We start from the raw sequence: 16,038 nt of genomic DNA, 5'->3' as shown, positions 1-16,038 counted from the left end.
AACCACGGAAAACCATCTTCAGGGCTGACGACAGTGGGATTCGAACCCACTATCTCCCGGGTGCAAGCTCACAGCCGCGCGCCTCTAACCGCACGGCCAACTCGCCCGGTGCCCGGAATTTTGTCCCACAGGAAATTAAGATAACAGGCTTATACATACATACATACATACATACATACATACATACATACATACATACATACATACATACATACATACATACATACATACAGCAAATAGTTCTGTTCGTGTTTTTCTCATTTTTGAAGGGGTTAAATATTTTCAACACAGTTCTTACATCTCAGGTGTAAATAAGGGTGCTCTTCACTTTTTTCCGAAGCTTACGACCTTATTTTTAGATTGAAATGGCCATTTTACATAAAGTCGGTTGTCGATTCATGTCCTTATAGAACACTATCACATATACTTTGAGAACTCCATTGGTTTATTAATACTGTGTTAATTTGGCATCATGCTGTTTGGGATATTACTTTCTCATTCCATCTAGGATAATTATGTATTGATCATCATTTACAGTTTGTTAATGATAGATCCTTCCACGTCATTTTATACATTTCCGGCATTAGTTGATCAGTTTTGCAGATTAAGTAATTGCTGAGTTAATTGGATAATTGATTGGGGTGGATGTTTCCTGCAGTAATTACACACTGCATCATTTATTTGCCCAAAATATAATTAGTATAATTTCCTATGTCATTTCCTATCTACCAGTATGCTCTAATTCATGCAGAAGACTATTCAAATGACAAATGAACAGAAAACTGACTTTTGTTATTTGTGTGATGTTTGGAAACAGATTTTGGAGAATAGTATTATATTATTGCATACTATTGCCTTTGTAGCTATATAATGCCCTCAACGACAGACGAAGCGACCCGTCGGTTGAGGAATCATTTGTCGCATCTATGGCTACGTCTCTGCTAAATTCGGAACATACTAGGGCGTCCCCTCAAAGCGACGCGCGCCACTTACGCCCGAGTGACGTGATAAATGAGCAAGGGTTACCTACTCATGGACGGGGTAGGCTAAAGAAGCTAGTTCAACCCAAACAACTACTGAGATTTGCTACTCTCAATATTGGTACGTTGACAGGCCGACATCGTGAACTAGCAGAAATGCTTAAAAACAGACGTGTCAACATTGCCTGCATCCAGGAAACCAAGTGGAAAGGTTCAAAGGCAAAAGAAATCGGAGATGGCTACAAACTCATCTATCATGGTACCAGTACACGAAATGGTGTAGCAATAGTCGTCGACCAGAACTACTGCAACAATGTCACCAGTGTCAACAGGGTGTCAGATAGGCTTATGTCTATCAAGATTGACTCAACTTCCATCACTGCCCACATTGTATCTTGCTATGCACCTCAAACTGGATGCACTGAGGATGAGAAGGATGAATTTTGGAACAGTCTGGATGCCCTCCTTCGAGCAATTCCCCAGGATGAGTCCATTATTCTTGGAGGAGATTTAAATGTTCATGTCGGGTCTCACAAAGAAGGATATATGCGATGCCATGGAGGACATGGGTTTGGTGTGCGAAACGATGACGGATGTCGGATACTCGATTGCGCAGAGGCTCATGATCTGATTGTTACCAACACATATTTTAAAAAGAGGCCAACACATCTGGCTACTTATACAAGCGGTGGTCATGCTACTCAGATTGATTATTGGCTAATCCGTCAACAAGATTTTAAGCTGGTAACGGACACTAAAGTAATTCCGTATGACAGCATTGCCCCTCAACACCGATTGCTTGTCCTCGATATTCGTAGCAATGTTACACAACCCAAACCTAAACCTAAGACTGGGCCTGACCGAATTAAGTGGTGGCGGATGAATGCCCAACGAAACGAGTTGATGACAGCCTTGGCAAACTTCTCCGTGAAGTCCGATCAATCGGTTCAAGACATGTGGAAAGATGCTGTGGAACAAATACATCAGGCGGCGACAAAAACGTTGGGAAAAACCATACCCGGACGAAAATATATTGATAAACAAACCTGGTGGTGGACAGACGAAGTCAAGCAAGCAATCAAGGAGAAAAAGATAGCCTACAAGACTTGGTGGAACTCACGTCTTGATACTGATCTTCAGCAATATCGCAACCTGAAATCTGCAGCAAAAAGAGCTGTAGCTGCAGCAAAGGACCATTATTACCAGTCACTATACGACCAGCTTGACACACCATCAGGAGAAAACAATATATATCGTCTTGCTAAGTCCCGTCACCGTTCAACTCAGGACATTGGACACGTAATGCACATCAAGGGAGCCGACGCCAAACTGCTACAAGATCAACAATCCATTCTCCAGCGTTGGGCAGATTACTATAATAACATCAGCAACAAAGAATTTACGCATCCACCAATTTCTAGTCCTGATCCTATCGTAGGCCCTGTTCCCTCAATTACATCCGAGGAAGTAATGCTTGCCATTAGCAAAATGAAAAATGGAAAAGCAACTGGTCCAGATGACTTACCAGCGGAAATCTGGAAAATGCTCGGAAAGCCAGCTTCAGAGTTCCTTGTCTCACTCTTCAACCAAATCATCGCCGAGAAACAGCTTCCACACACGTGGACAACTAGCACAACAGTTCCAATCTGGAAGGGAAAAGGAGATGTGAGTGATTGCTCGACCTATCGCCCTATACGACTCCTCTGTCATACTTTCAAGATCTTTGAACGTGTACTTGACAGCAGACTCAGATGTATTGTCTCTGTAACACCAAACCAGTGTGGATTTGTTAAGGGATGCAGTACCATCGATGCAATCCATGCCACACGCCTCTTGATGGAAAAGCACAGAGAGAGACAGAAGAGTGTACACATGGCATTTCTAGACCTAGAAAAGGCTTTTGACCGTATCCCACACGAACTTATTTGGCGAGCTCTTCGCTGTCATGGCGTCCCTGAAGAGTATGTAAGCTGGGTGCAACTTCTGTATCGCAATTCCACTAGTGTTGTCCGGAGTCCTGCTGGAATCTCTCCGCCTTTCGATATCACTGTGGGTGTTCATCAAGGTTCTGCCCTTTCACCATTGCTATTCATCCTCTGCATGGATACGGCAACAGCTGACATACAGACTTCACATCCCTGGACCCTTCTTTATGCCGATGATGTGGTACTTGCACAAGAAACCCGTCCTGAACTCCAGCATCAGGTTCAAACGTGGAAGGACAGACTGGCTGAAAATGGACTGCACCTCAATATCCAGAAGACAGAATACCTGGAATGTGGCCCCCAAACCAGAGGTACCATAAGTATCAGTGAAGAAGACCTGCAGAAGACCATGCAATTTAAGTACTTAGGATCCGTCGTCACCTCAAACTGTGACACCACTCCTGATACTCGGATGAGGGTAAATGCAGCTTGGGCTCAAGTGGAGACAGGTCACTGGAGTCCTCTGTGATAAAAAGATGCTTCAATATCTAAAGGCAAAAGTTTATAAGAGTGTCGTACGGCCAGCAGCGATCTATGGGACTGAATGTCGCCCCATGACGAAACAACAGGAGCAAATGTTGACAACCATGGAGATGAAGATGCTTCGATGGTCCATGGGGCTGACCCGATGTGACCACATAAGGAGCACGGACGTCCGGCAAAGGTTTGGTGTCGCGCCCATCATAGACAAAGTGAGGGAAGCCCGTCTCCGCTGGTACGGCCACGTCATGAGAAAACAGGACGACTCAGTTGCCAAAACAGCGCTCCACATCAACCCAGAGGGAACAAGACCACGAGGAAGACCGGCAAAGAGATGGACTGACAACATCAGGGCAGACATGCACAGTGTTGGCTTAACACCAGAAGATGTCAACGACAGACAGAAATGGAGGAGATGTAGCAAAGCAGCAGACCCTGCAAGTCGGGATTAATGCTAAGAAAGAGAGATTGCATACTATTGCCTTTGCTGGCGATATGTAGTCTTTACAGTACACTATGTCTCCTGGTGTGGGCTAGAATAAATTTGTTACTTTCATCGACCTGTCTGTCTTATCCTTGACTTTGACAATCTGAAAGTGACCGAGGTATGAGCGATGCTAGTAATACCATTCCTTGTGCAGCCGGTCCCTATTATGAATGGTGTGAAAATATCACTCATAGGGTCGGTTGGCGCATGCATTTCAGTGGGCTTGGCAGAGTGATATATAATGGCAACTTCTGGCGCAGTGAGGAAAGCAGCGGGAAACTGCATCACTCCTCATATCCTTAGTATGCCTCTTCAGTGACGCCGAGGCTGTCTGTGATAGCCCTTGGTGAAACTGTTGAGGATCAAAGCAGCCTTCGGGCTGAATAGCCAACATTGCATCCTAACGTTGCACGGTACACTAGAGAAACAAAAATATACCAGTTTTGATAATATGATGATATTACACCCCCATGTTCTATCAAAACAGCTTTTACACGTCGATGTACTGGCAGAAATATTTTAAGTCCGGCTCGACCCAGTTTGTGTTCCATTGACCCCTGACGTGCCCGACAGCAGAGTAGTATTCTCTTAAGGCGACACTCCGGTGATAACAATATATTTTTACCTAATGCATGGATATTCACGAAACTTTGTGGGAATGTCAGCTACATAAAAGTAGAGATATCACGAGCATTTCTTTCATATACAGTTAATAGTTTTTCCAAAATATTTTTTTGAAATTTTTAATTCCATATTTTCATGGAATTTAATTAATATGTTAATTTAAATTCGTAATTAGGTAGATAATACTTCTTTTAAAAGCACTACGTAATCGATTTTTCTGTAAATAATTTATATAAGGAGATATATCGTACTAAAGTTTGTGTAATTTTTACGTTCTGAAATTTTAAACTTGAAAATCCCTACTAATTGAAAAAATTCTGCAATCAAAAATTCCATACGCAGGTTTCTTAATATAGGTATGATACATATACCATACCGATTTTGTTTTTGACAGAATATTATGAGAGAAAATGGGATTTAAATGTAAAATTACAATTGGCAAACAAAGCATTATTGCAGTGATAAATTGTTTGAATTCAGCGGAATAACTTCGTGACAAGAAAAAATAAACCCAACCCTTTCAGTTTGTCATTTAAAAAATCACCAATATGACCAAAATATCGATTTTTATCTCCGGAGTGTCGACTTAAGAGTCCGAAATTTATATCGGACCTATTTCATCAACGAGCTACTTTCATTTAGAAACGCATTCAGTAGATTAAGAACTTATCGTCGTGGTAGGCTGAACAATAAAATTTAGTAGTCGTATGCAGTATTATTTAATTCGACAAACCAAGTGATACATGCACTGCCACAGCGGAGTTGTCTGGGAATGTGTGTGTTTTTCGTTGCGTCTTTCTTTCTTTCTTTTCGTCTTACCGACGATGGGATAGGAAAGATCTAGGAGTGGGTAGGAAGCGGCCGTGGCCTTAAGTGCGGTACAGCCCCAGCATTTGCTTGGTGTGAAAATGGGGAAACCACGGAACAGCACCTTCAGGGCTGCCGACAGTGGTGTTCGAACCCACTGTCTCCCGAATGCAAGCTCATAGCTGCGCGACCCTAACCGCACGACCAACTCGCTCAATAATGTGTATTATTTGGTAGCTGGAACTGAGAGAACTACACATTATTATGGCCATGTATTATCTTGTTGAAGATCCCATAGTTAAGACAATCAGCATGTATGGGTGTAAATCAGTGGCTGGCATCCTCTTGATATAATTATGTGAGCTACTTAACAAACTAGCTAGCTAGTCGAGATCTACTACGATATATGAGGCACTAAAATTGGATCATTCGTTATTTACATTCCTTTCCTAACACATGAAAGAAAATATGTTGAAATTTGAACACAGTTTTACTTGCGTTTCTTTTCACGGTGACAACATACCATAAGGTCAGTCACATTTAAAATGCACGTTCACTTGCTGTGCAATTTAAGAACGTCCGACTCATTGGCTGAATGGTCAACGTACTGGCCTTCGGTTCAGAGGGTCCCGGGTTCGATTCCCGGCCGGGTCGGGGATTTTAATCTTCATTGGTTAATTCCAATGGCTCGGGGGCTGGGTGTTTGTGCTGTCCCCAACATTCCTGCAACTCACACACCACACAGAACACCATCCTCCACCACACTACCACGCAATTACCTACACATGGCAGATGCCGCCCACCATCATCGGAGGGTCTGCCTTACAAGGGCTACACTCGGCTAGAAATAGCCACACGAAATTAAAGAAAAAATTAAGAACAAAATCATTATCGTCTTAATGTGGCATATTGGAATCTCTTTCAACACTCAGATTCTAGGCGTCTGATTCATAGTTGGTTACAGGAAGCCGGACGCGGGATTTCAGGTGTTCATCTGTTAGCCTGCTTCTGTATTAATTTTTTATAAACTTCATATATGCAAATGTTGAAATCAGAAATTAGAGCAATATTTGCCTTCATTTTCAGAGTTACTTTATTAAATATTTGTATTTGTCGCTGGGCACAACGGACCAAGTTCTGTCCTCATTTTCTTGTCCAACGACACTCTTGAAACACAAGTCATTTTGTAGAATAAAGAGACCTATTTCGAGTTTAGCTGTACCGTATCTTCATTAAAACGTGTTTCAATGGTGAGGCACAATTCTTCACGTTTAAGCGGCGAAATCATGTATGTTTTTTCTAAACATTGCTATTTCTCCTCGTGCTACCTGAAATGGCCTGTCGATCGACGCGTTGCCGACACTCCTGACGTACATCTGCTGTACATGGATGGATTCATAACCAAATCGTAAGAGAGGGCCTTCTTCACGAATGGTGGTCCTTGAGAATGTCACAAAAACATGCCCCAGACCACAACGCTGCGGATTGCGAGGTTTTTGTTATCCTCTCATTTCTTGTCTGACACATCAACGTCCATTTGCTGGATGAAGTTGAAAACATGACTTGGAGAAGGCAGTCAACCTTTGACCAATCAGCGGAGGTCTAATTCAGATACAGGCCAGCAAACTGAAGCCTTTTTCACCAATGCACATAGGTGTAGTGACCATCTGTTTGGTTCGGATCCTCATACGTATCAGAGTTCGTGAACTGTCGTTTTAGACACGCGTTCGTGGTTCCTAAAATGTGTTCCTTGGATCCGCAGGGATCCACCCACATTTATCAGGGGATCCGCGGGTTAGTCATATATTCTTTAAATAATAATGTATAGGCTAGGGTGTTCCTCTGGATAGTACACCCCGAAACAACACAGAAGTCTCTATGAACATACGCCGTACGGTCATTCGTTTACGAGTTAAAAACTTTCCAACTTTTTAGAGGAAGTTCTTACTTGGCATATTCCACTTCGTGTAGCTGTCATCATGTTGGTGTACCACCAGGGATACTGCATTCTGGTACAAGAAGTGCTCTAATTGTCCTCCGCGCGCCTGATTGCACGCCCGAACATGCTGCTTCACTGATTGTCGAACACGTTCGAACACTCCAGGAATTGCACGTATTCAATGGCAACTTTGTTCCACACACTGGCGAACTACTGAAATGTCCGTAATGGCATGTCTGACTCTAAACTTAATCCTAAATATGAAAAACACACGCACACGCGCGCTCTCTCTCATTCGAGCTAATAACTAAAACAGTCAGCTCGTAAACGATCGATCTTAGGACGTATGTTCATTGGGACATTTTATGTTGTTTTGGGGTGTACTGTCCACTCCCCAAATACTTCCCACTTGTTTGGTAACACTGTAATTGTGCTACAAGTTTCCTCGACGCAACTGTACTGTGTAGTACCGTACCCGGCTGTACTGGAGAGTTAGTATACCGGCGAGGGTAGATGACCAAATCTCATCCTCGCATGAGCTGTCCTTGAGGGTGTTTCAAAAACCACGCCTGTCTTTCTTTCATGGTTTCTTTCTTTAAGTTAAAGTAGTCAACTCGTGTCTCGTGAACTTCACTACCCGAGTTAACACATATGAATCTTACATAATGATATGCTGTGCCCTTCACAACGCGCGAGCCATAATACCTTTTATGGCTAATTACAGACTCAAGTAAAAACACACGTACATATGGGAAGTGTTGCCTGGTATTGGACGAGAGTGGTGATCGGCGGATAGTAGCTGTAAACAGTTCTGTATGGTGTGCGGCTTCGTCTAAGGGGACACTGAATTTCTGTCATGGAATTATTCTTAGTGTGATAAGTGTCCCGTTGAAAAAAATGCACTATCACGCTCCCTGTCGGTTAATTCTCTAAAAACAAGGTGGGGGGTTAGTATGGTATTCACATAAATAAGAGAATCAAACGTATTCTAAAAAAAAATAGTCATATTATTCTTGTGTTCACCGATTTTTGCATCATGGAGAGACATTTCATGTACAAAGTCAGGTGTAACAGCACTTCAGTAACGATTGTTTTGTGTATACACATAATCACGGAAGTGGATTCAGGCTTCGTCCATGAAAAATATTAAATTTGGATCTATTTGTCCATTCCAGCCTCCTCCCGCAAAATGTACGCCTACGTACAGGGGCGCCTGGTCGAAGAGAACGTGCCACAGTTATTGTATATACGGTGTTTAAGAGTAATGATTTAGTGTAGACCCATATACAATTCCCACTTGTGCAAGACAACGAAGTGGATTTTTTTTAAAAGATAATTTTCCAAACGATGACCACTGTCATCTAATTTTTCTTCGATGAGAAACCTACCCTGCTCTTTTGGTTTCTGAGGAGGGATACTTCCTATTTCATGAAATGTATTACAAAGATCATGGAATGTTGTACGACTAGGAATGTTTACGCCCTGAAATCTTTCTTGAAATCGTCTTTTGAACTTTACTACCTGAGTTAACACGTATGAATCTTACATAATGATACGCTGTGCCCTTCACAACGCGCGAGCCATAATACCTTTTATGGCTAATTACAAACTGAAGTAAAAACACACGTACATATGGGAAGTTTTGAAATACGACTGCGACATCGGACTCGTGTACAAGTGCAAATAGCAGGGATGCGCGCGCACAGAAATCAAAGGCCGGGGTCAGGGAATAAAACAGCTCATTGTATACCGCGCCCTCCCCTTCCCGTACGCGGCGAACGAGCGGGAACTCGCCCATAGTAAAACACCGGGTGGGCCGGAGTAAAGCACATCTGACCACTCTCTACGTCAGGTACGTTGATTAGAAGTCGGTATCTAATATTAATTTAGTACGAAGATGTTTATGTCAGTTGTTCGTGTTAAACTTACTTATTATAATTATACATGTAATTACTTAAAAAAAACTACATGCAGTTTATAAATACTGTTGTATAATTTTGAACTCGTGGCTTTGGATAGTAATTAATATAGAAGACCTATTTTCGAAGTTGACCAGTATTTACCTAATATAAATACGGAGGTTTGTTTGTAATAGGATTAATTTGGAGATCTGTGAATGGTGTTCGGAGGGATGCGTGATCAAAACAAGGTTTGAGAATCACTGATGTGCTGCTCCATTGTAGCGTGTTGGTCGGCCTTCATACACACCTTCTTAGTCTTTCGCATCAGTGGCACGTGGTGCTCCGCAGTTTTTACGTAGATTACTGGTAGTGTGTAGGCTATTTTGTTCACTCACGATACACTTCCGCCTCAACAGCATGCGGACACTTCCTGAACGTTGCTGTTTCAGAAATAATGCCACACATGGTACGCATGCAAACACCGAGAGATGTGTGTGAAAATGGCCTACATAAATAACCCTTAAGTTTTTTTAGTCTGTCGAAGCACGAAATGTAACACGGCTGTGTTCTTTCACAGGTATGTTGTAGTGTTCTAAATGTTATATTGCGTGCTGCTACAGACAGGAAAACGTAAAGGTTATGTTAACTGAATCGACACTGAAAAAGAAGGGCTTTGTTCTTAACACAATGGCCTATCGCACACCAGCTCATGACATGACGTACTCCATGGGCTGTACACTGCCGACGTCAATTGGAAAGGTAATAATAGCAATAATGTTCTACTACTACTACTACTACTACTACTACTACTACTACTACTACTACTACTACTACTACTACAACAACAACAACAACAACAATAATAATAATAATAAAAATAATAATAATTTGTCATATGATGTGGAAACCTGCTCACCACGAGGCACACATTCCATATAAACCCATATCGACTAGAGAAATATAATAATACCTGCACATCATAGGCATTCAGGACACTAAAAAATCTTGATCTGAACATTTCAAGACAACAGCCAAGACTTACACTTCCCCCTCATTCGAATGCTAGAAGTTGATTAACCACAGGATTTGTTCCCACTTAGATACGGCAGTCTACTGGTCCACAGACTAAACCTTCGAACTAAGATAAAAGCAATCTGTATTAACATCGGCAGCAAACTACGTAAAAGAAATTAAATTTTACTTTTGAGTCGGAGATATATAAAGAGATTTAATTTGAGCCCAGTGGACCTGGTTCGGACCCGTGCACACCTTTAGTAGGGAGAACGTCTACTCCGCTGAAGGTATGAGGCACTTGTTCAAGGTAATGTAATCTGCAGACTGTCATTGAAGTATCTCGTCTCAATATACCATACAGATATCTTCTGCATATGACATGGGGGCGGGGGGATGTATACTGACCATACCTTAGGATGTTTTAGTACCTACGAAATTTATGGAATCCAGGGCAACTGCTATAACTCATCATTATGATTCAGATCACCCTCGTATAATCTACTAGCATGTACCCACGGCTTCGCCCGCGTTTATTAAGTTAACCGTTAGATCGTTCCGTTGGGATCGGATGTAGACAAAGGGAGCATTTGAAATTACCGCTGCTCAGTCCATGTGCTGGCCCTATGAGTGCGTGTTTTAAATTACGTTAACACATAAAAAATGAGAGAAACTGTAGTAAGCGTCAACTGCAGCTTGTTCATACTGCCAATTCCGCAAGACGGAACCTTTACGGAAACAGTAATTGCATGCGATTTACAGGTAGAACTTGAGAAAACTGTGACCCACAGTATTAAAGTCTGACCTGACCTGTCCTGTCCTATAAAAATACTACATTGGTCTGTACGGAAAGCTTTACAAACTCAATAAACGTCTGCTTAACTGATTTACAACCCCCTATGCACCTCTCTCACGACGCTATGATAAGTGTTATCAGCCTTGTATGTTTTTGTTTCAGTCCTAACATTGATATAAATGACTCTTGTTCTTCTTTTTCTATTGCATCATCTGTATATTGAATTACCCTGTAGATAATAAATAAATATATTATCTTATTTTTCTACCGCTTTTTCCATACCTGTGGGATCGCGTGTGCGAACTGTGTCGCACATGTGGATTTGCAGTTATTGCAGTTTAGGCAGATGGGGACTCCTTAACTCTTAATCGGGCGCGTAGCGGTCTAAACGACCGATCTCTAAAAGTTTTGGTCAGGGAATCCGTCTGAAGGTCAGCTATGCCCCCCCTCCTCCAGACTATCTCCCACAAGGGATCATCTAGCCACCTGATAGGGTGGCCCCTCCTCAGACACTCTGTAGACAGGAAGGTAGATGTTCGAGTCAGTCTGCGGTCTTTTACACCGATGCGCCCACTAGTGTAACTTGTGTCTCGGTCAATGTGACCAGTACGCGCCCGGCTGTGTTTTACTAGATTCGTTTGGTTTCGTGTGCATATACATCTCAATATGGATCCTGCTGAAGAGGAAAGGATCCGATTATTGATAGAGAGTGTTCAAAAAGAAGGAAGTGAAAGAATAACTGCATTTGTGAAAGACAGAGACAAAGCAGTATGATGCCTATTGGAAGAAGTTGATGAGGCAGCAGAAGATACTTACAGACAGCAGCCACAAAGTGATGATGGTGGTGAAACTGACAATCTTCAGGTTACTGACCATGATACAAATAGTGAGCTATCTGGTGATGACGGATGCGGTGCTGGTGTTTCTGAAGTGAATTTGACAGGCAAGGACGGTAAGACAGAATGGCGTGCGCACCCAACATTCGCAAGGACTGGTCGTGGACCAGGTCATAATATTGTAACACGCCTTACAGGGCCTAAAGACTTAGCCAGCAATGTTAAAACTGCAGTTGAAACCTGGGAGATATTTTTTCCAGACGATATTGTAGAAAAGATTGTCGACTATAACAACATTTGGTTAAAACAATGACAATAATTCTTCCCTGTGTTCACAAAGAAAATGGTGCAAAACTGAACTTGAATAAGAATTTCCTTTTTTGCTATTTGATTTACGTCGTACCGACACAGATAGGTCTTCTGGCGACGATGGGACAGGGAAGGGCTTGGAGTGAGAAGGAATTGGCCGTGGTCTTAATAATTAAGGTACAGCCCCGGCATTTGCCTGGTGTGAAAATGGAAAACCACGGAAAACCATCTTCAGGGCTGCCGACAGTGGGGTTCGAACCCACTATCTCCCGAATACTGGATACTGGCCGCAATTAAGCGACTGCAGCTATCGAGCTCGGTTGAATATGAACTCAAATATACGTAAAATATTGTACAATTCTCTCATATACATGTTTTTCACAAAGGTGGTTGTTATGCTGTAAAAGTAGAAGTATTTATCATTTGAAATACAAATATTTCTGAAAAAAAAACGGTTTTAATTTATTACTTATGCCAGAAATATTACAGTGACAATGGATGAAGGGGAGGATATCTAGTTCAAACAGCTTCCATTTTACAAACCAGAGAAAAAATTGAACGGAAAGTTATTTTTCAAAGCTTTCAAAATTTATCTGTACATCAACTCAATTTTCATCAAGCTTTTTATTTTTATAATGCGGTCATTGAGTACGCAAAAATGTTTTAAATATTATCTAAATAAAAGTAAACTTACTTGCAACAGTATTAAACTTCAACATTTTTATTAGATTCCAAGGCCGTACAATATATTATGAAAATAATCGCTGCGGTCTAAAAGACCGCGCGCGCCCGAGAGTGTTCGTCGGAAGAGCGCGCCCGATTGAGGGTTAATAGCAATAGCAGTTTTAAAACACTCATTGACCAATTTTTACTTTTTCCCCCCGCTTCTTCATGATAGTCTAGTTTTAACTTCAGCTGTAATTCTAAGGGTCCTGTGCACAGTAAAAGGAAATAAATTGTTTATCTGACGTATGTGTTGAATCTCATAATATGATTTATATTCATTGTTTGTAATTGTGAATAGAATTTTGTGTTTGTGAGACTATACTACAAATACTACGTATATTTCTGTCCTTAGATGGCACCACGACCGGTACTGGCACAAGTGACCCTTGGTCGGGAGGAGGGCAGCTTCAGTCCACTTATGCTGGTTATGGTTCCCCTTCCCTCTTGCCCAGTGGACCTCCCACGTCTCATCTGGCCCAGGCAGCTTTTGCACCCCCTATGCACCTCTCTCACGACGCTATGGTAAGTGTTATCAGCCTTGTACGTTTTTGTTTCAGTCCTAACATTGATATAAATGACTCTTGTTCTTCTTTTTCAATTACATCATCTGTAATTATCTACCCCACAGATAATAAATAAATCTATTCTCTTCTTCTTTTTCTACCGCTTTTCCCATACCTGTGGGGTTGCGGATGCGAACTGTGTCGCACATGTGGATTTGGCCCCGTTTTACGGTCGGGCGCCCTTCCTGACGCCAACCCTATATGGAGAGATGTAATCACTATTGTGTGTTTCTGTGGTGGTTGGTAGTGTAGTGTGTTGTCTGAAAATGAAGAGGAAAATGTTGGGACAAACACAAACGCCCAGTCACCAGGCCAGAAGAATTAATCAAAGGCAATTAAACTCCCCGACCAGACCGGGAATCGAACCCAGGCTATGTGCTGAAACCGGGTTTCACTCTCTCCCTACCTCATTATCTACCTGTCTATCTATCTCACACAGAAAAAGGGAGAGAGAGAGAGAGAGAGAGAGAGAGAGAGAGAGAGAGAGAGAGAGAGAGAGAGAGAGAGAGAATAACGTGCAGGTAACCCATGGGCATAAAATAGAAAGCCTTGCAGTATGCTTTTCCGGGGGGCCACACACACACACACACACACACACACACACACACACGCACGCACGCACACACACACACACACACACACACACACACACACACTCTCTCTCTCTCTCTCTCTCTCTCTCTCTCTCTCTCTCTCATCAACTCTGATTTAGTATATATCAATAGTAAGGGAACATTTGAAGATAGTAGTGTTGTTTTATCACCTCTGTTCATAGGAGGTATTTCCAGGGCTTCGTTCATGGACAGACGGTTCTAAGTTAGAAGGGAATGTTGGATGCTTGTTCGTCTCTGATGATATCAGCACCAAGATATCACTTCCTAGTGTCTGTAGCATGTATAGTCTACTGCAGAGCTCTTAGCCATCTTAGAAGCTCTGCAGTTAGTGCTGGGTCACAAATGAAGCCCCTTTCTTATGTGTACCGACTCTTTAAGTTGTCTGCAGTCTATGGATACATGTATCCTGCAACACCCATTGATGCTGCATATTCATGACCTTTTAGCCAGGTTGTGCAGTGCTGGCACCAGAATCACGTTCTTGGCTTCCAAGTTAATGGAGATTGCAGATAAGGAACTTGCAGATCAAACTGCAAAAGAAGTGATACTTTTACCACCTAGTCCTATGAAGGTACCTGCTAAAGATATTTGTTCTCACCATCTTGGTGTCCTGAGAGTTGGAGTGGCTAGCTACTCAAACTCTCAACAAGCTCAGAGGAATTCGGAAGATAAATACTGTGTGACATTCGTCTTTCCGGCCTTCATGGAAAGAGTTTTGTGTAGGCTGAGTTAGGTCGTAAAGATCTATGCATTCCCAGCTCCTAAATAGGGAAGACTTCCCCAGTCTGTTCTTTGGTGCCGATTTCAGAGTGGCCTGCATTGTCATGCAGTGCGTCAAACTCATACTAGCCAACGACGAGAACTCTGCTGCTCTTGTCATTCGCTTTATGTGTGAGACGGGATTAATAAAGCACATATAAATATATACATTTCAAGTGTTCTCTTACTCTGGGAACTTATGTTTCCTTTCAAATGCTTTTGTGTTCATTTCAGCTTAATAAGATAATTTTTGTTTTATTTTTTAAAATTTGTTTTCAAATTCCCCTGTTGAATAAATAGTGTTGTTTCCACTCTTAATTGTTCAGAGAGGATGGTTTCCTAGTTGTACTTCCGTTTAAAAGCAACAATCACCACTACACTGATGATAATGATGTAATTCTATGTTTTAAATATTTTTGATGTTTGTTTTAGGGTTATGGTGCTATGTCTCCTGGAAGTGTAGTACCGTCCCAGCACCACCAGACACCAGACTCCCTTTTGGGCCCTCAGCAGTCTCAGCCTCCACCGTCCGCCGCATCCAGTCTTCCTCCCATGTCGAGCTTCCGTGGGCCAGGTCCGGGGCCAGGTAGTGCTGGCGGTACTGTACCTCCCGCATCAAGTCCTGCTGCTGCACTCTTCAGCCCTACTGTACCCCAGACGCCTGGTGACACGTTGGGCAAAGCTCTTGCTTCGGTTAGCCACTGCAGACTTGATCCTTTACTAACATTTTGGTTTATTTAAATGTAATAGGAAATTTGTCATAGTTTTTATTTTTCATTTCGTAAGTTATCTCTTGCACCTCTGAAACTATCTGTAGGTCAGCGTAATTCATTATTTCCCAAAGTATGACTGTAGCCAATTCTCGGATGTTGACCGACTCAGTTAACGTTTACCACTTTCAGTGAGAAATGAAATGGCGTTTGGCTTTTAGTGCTGGGAGTGTCCGAGGACATGTTCGGCTCGCCAGGTGCAGGTCTTTTGATTTGACTCCCGTAGGCGACCTGCGTGTCGTGATAAGGATGGAATTATGATGAAGACGACACACCCAGTCCCCGTGCCAGCAAAATTAACCAATGATGGTTAAAATTCCCAATCCTGCCGGGAATCGAACCCGGGACCCCTGTTATCAAAGGCCAGCACGCTAACCATTTAGCCATGGAGCCGGACAGTTTCAGTGAAGATGAATTTGAAGACAAGAGTTACCTGGTGGAAGCTCATTTC

General features: G+C 42.3%; 1 protein-coding gene across 1 annotated transcript in view; it reads left to right on the top strand.

Moving 5' to 3' along the window:
• The window catches only part of LOC136874379 (transcription factor 12), a 94,276-nt gene that overhangs the window by 6,387 nt on the left and 71,851 nt on the right, over positions 1-16,038 (top strand). The window contains exons 3-4 of the mRNA XM_068227777.1: positions 13,234-13,403; positions 15,250-15,510. Coding sequence (XP_068083878.1) covers positions 13,234-13,403; positions 15,250-15,510 — 431 coding nt within the window. The remainder of the gene's footprint in view (positions 1-13,233; positions 13,404-15,249; positions 15,511-16,038) is intronic.

This window comes from Anabrus simplex, chromosome 5 (genome assembly GCF_040414725.1).
Source record: "Anabrus simplex isolate iqAnaSimp1 chromosome 5, ASM4041472v1, whole genome shotgun sequence".
In the NCBI taxonomy this organism is placed as follows: Eukaryota; Metazoa; Arthropoda; class Insecta; order Orthoptera; family Tettigoniidae; genus Anabrus; species Anabrus simplex.
Note: the sequence above shows the minus strand (reverse complement) of the source record. Positions and strands in the feature narration are given on the sequence as shown.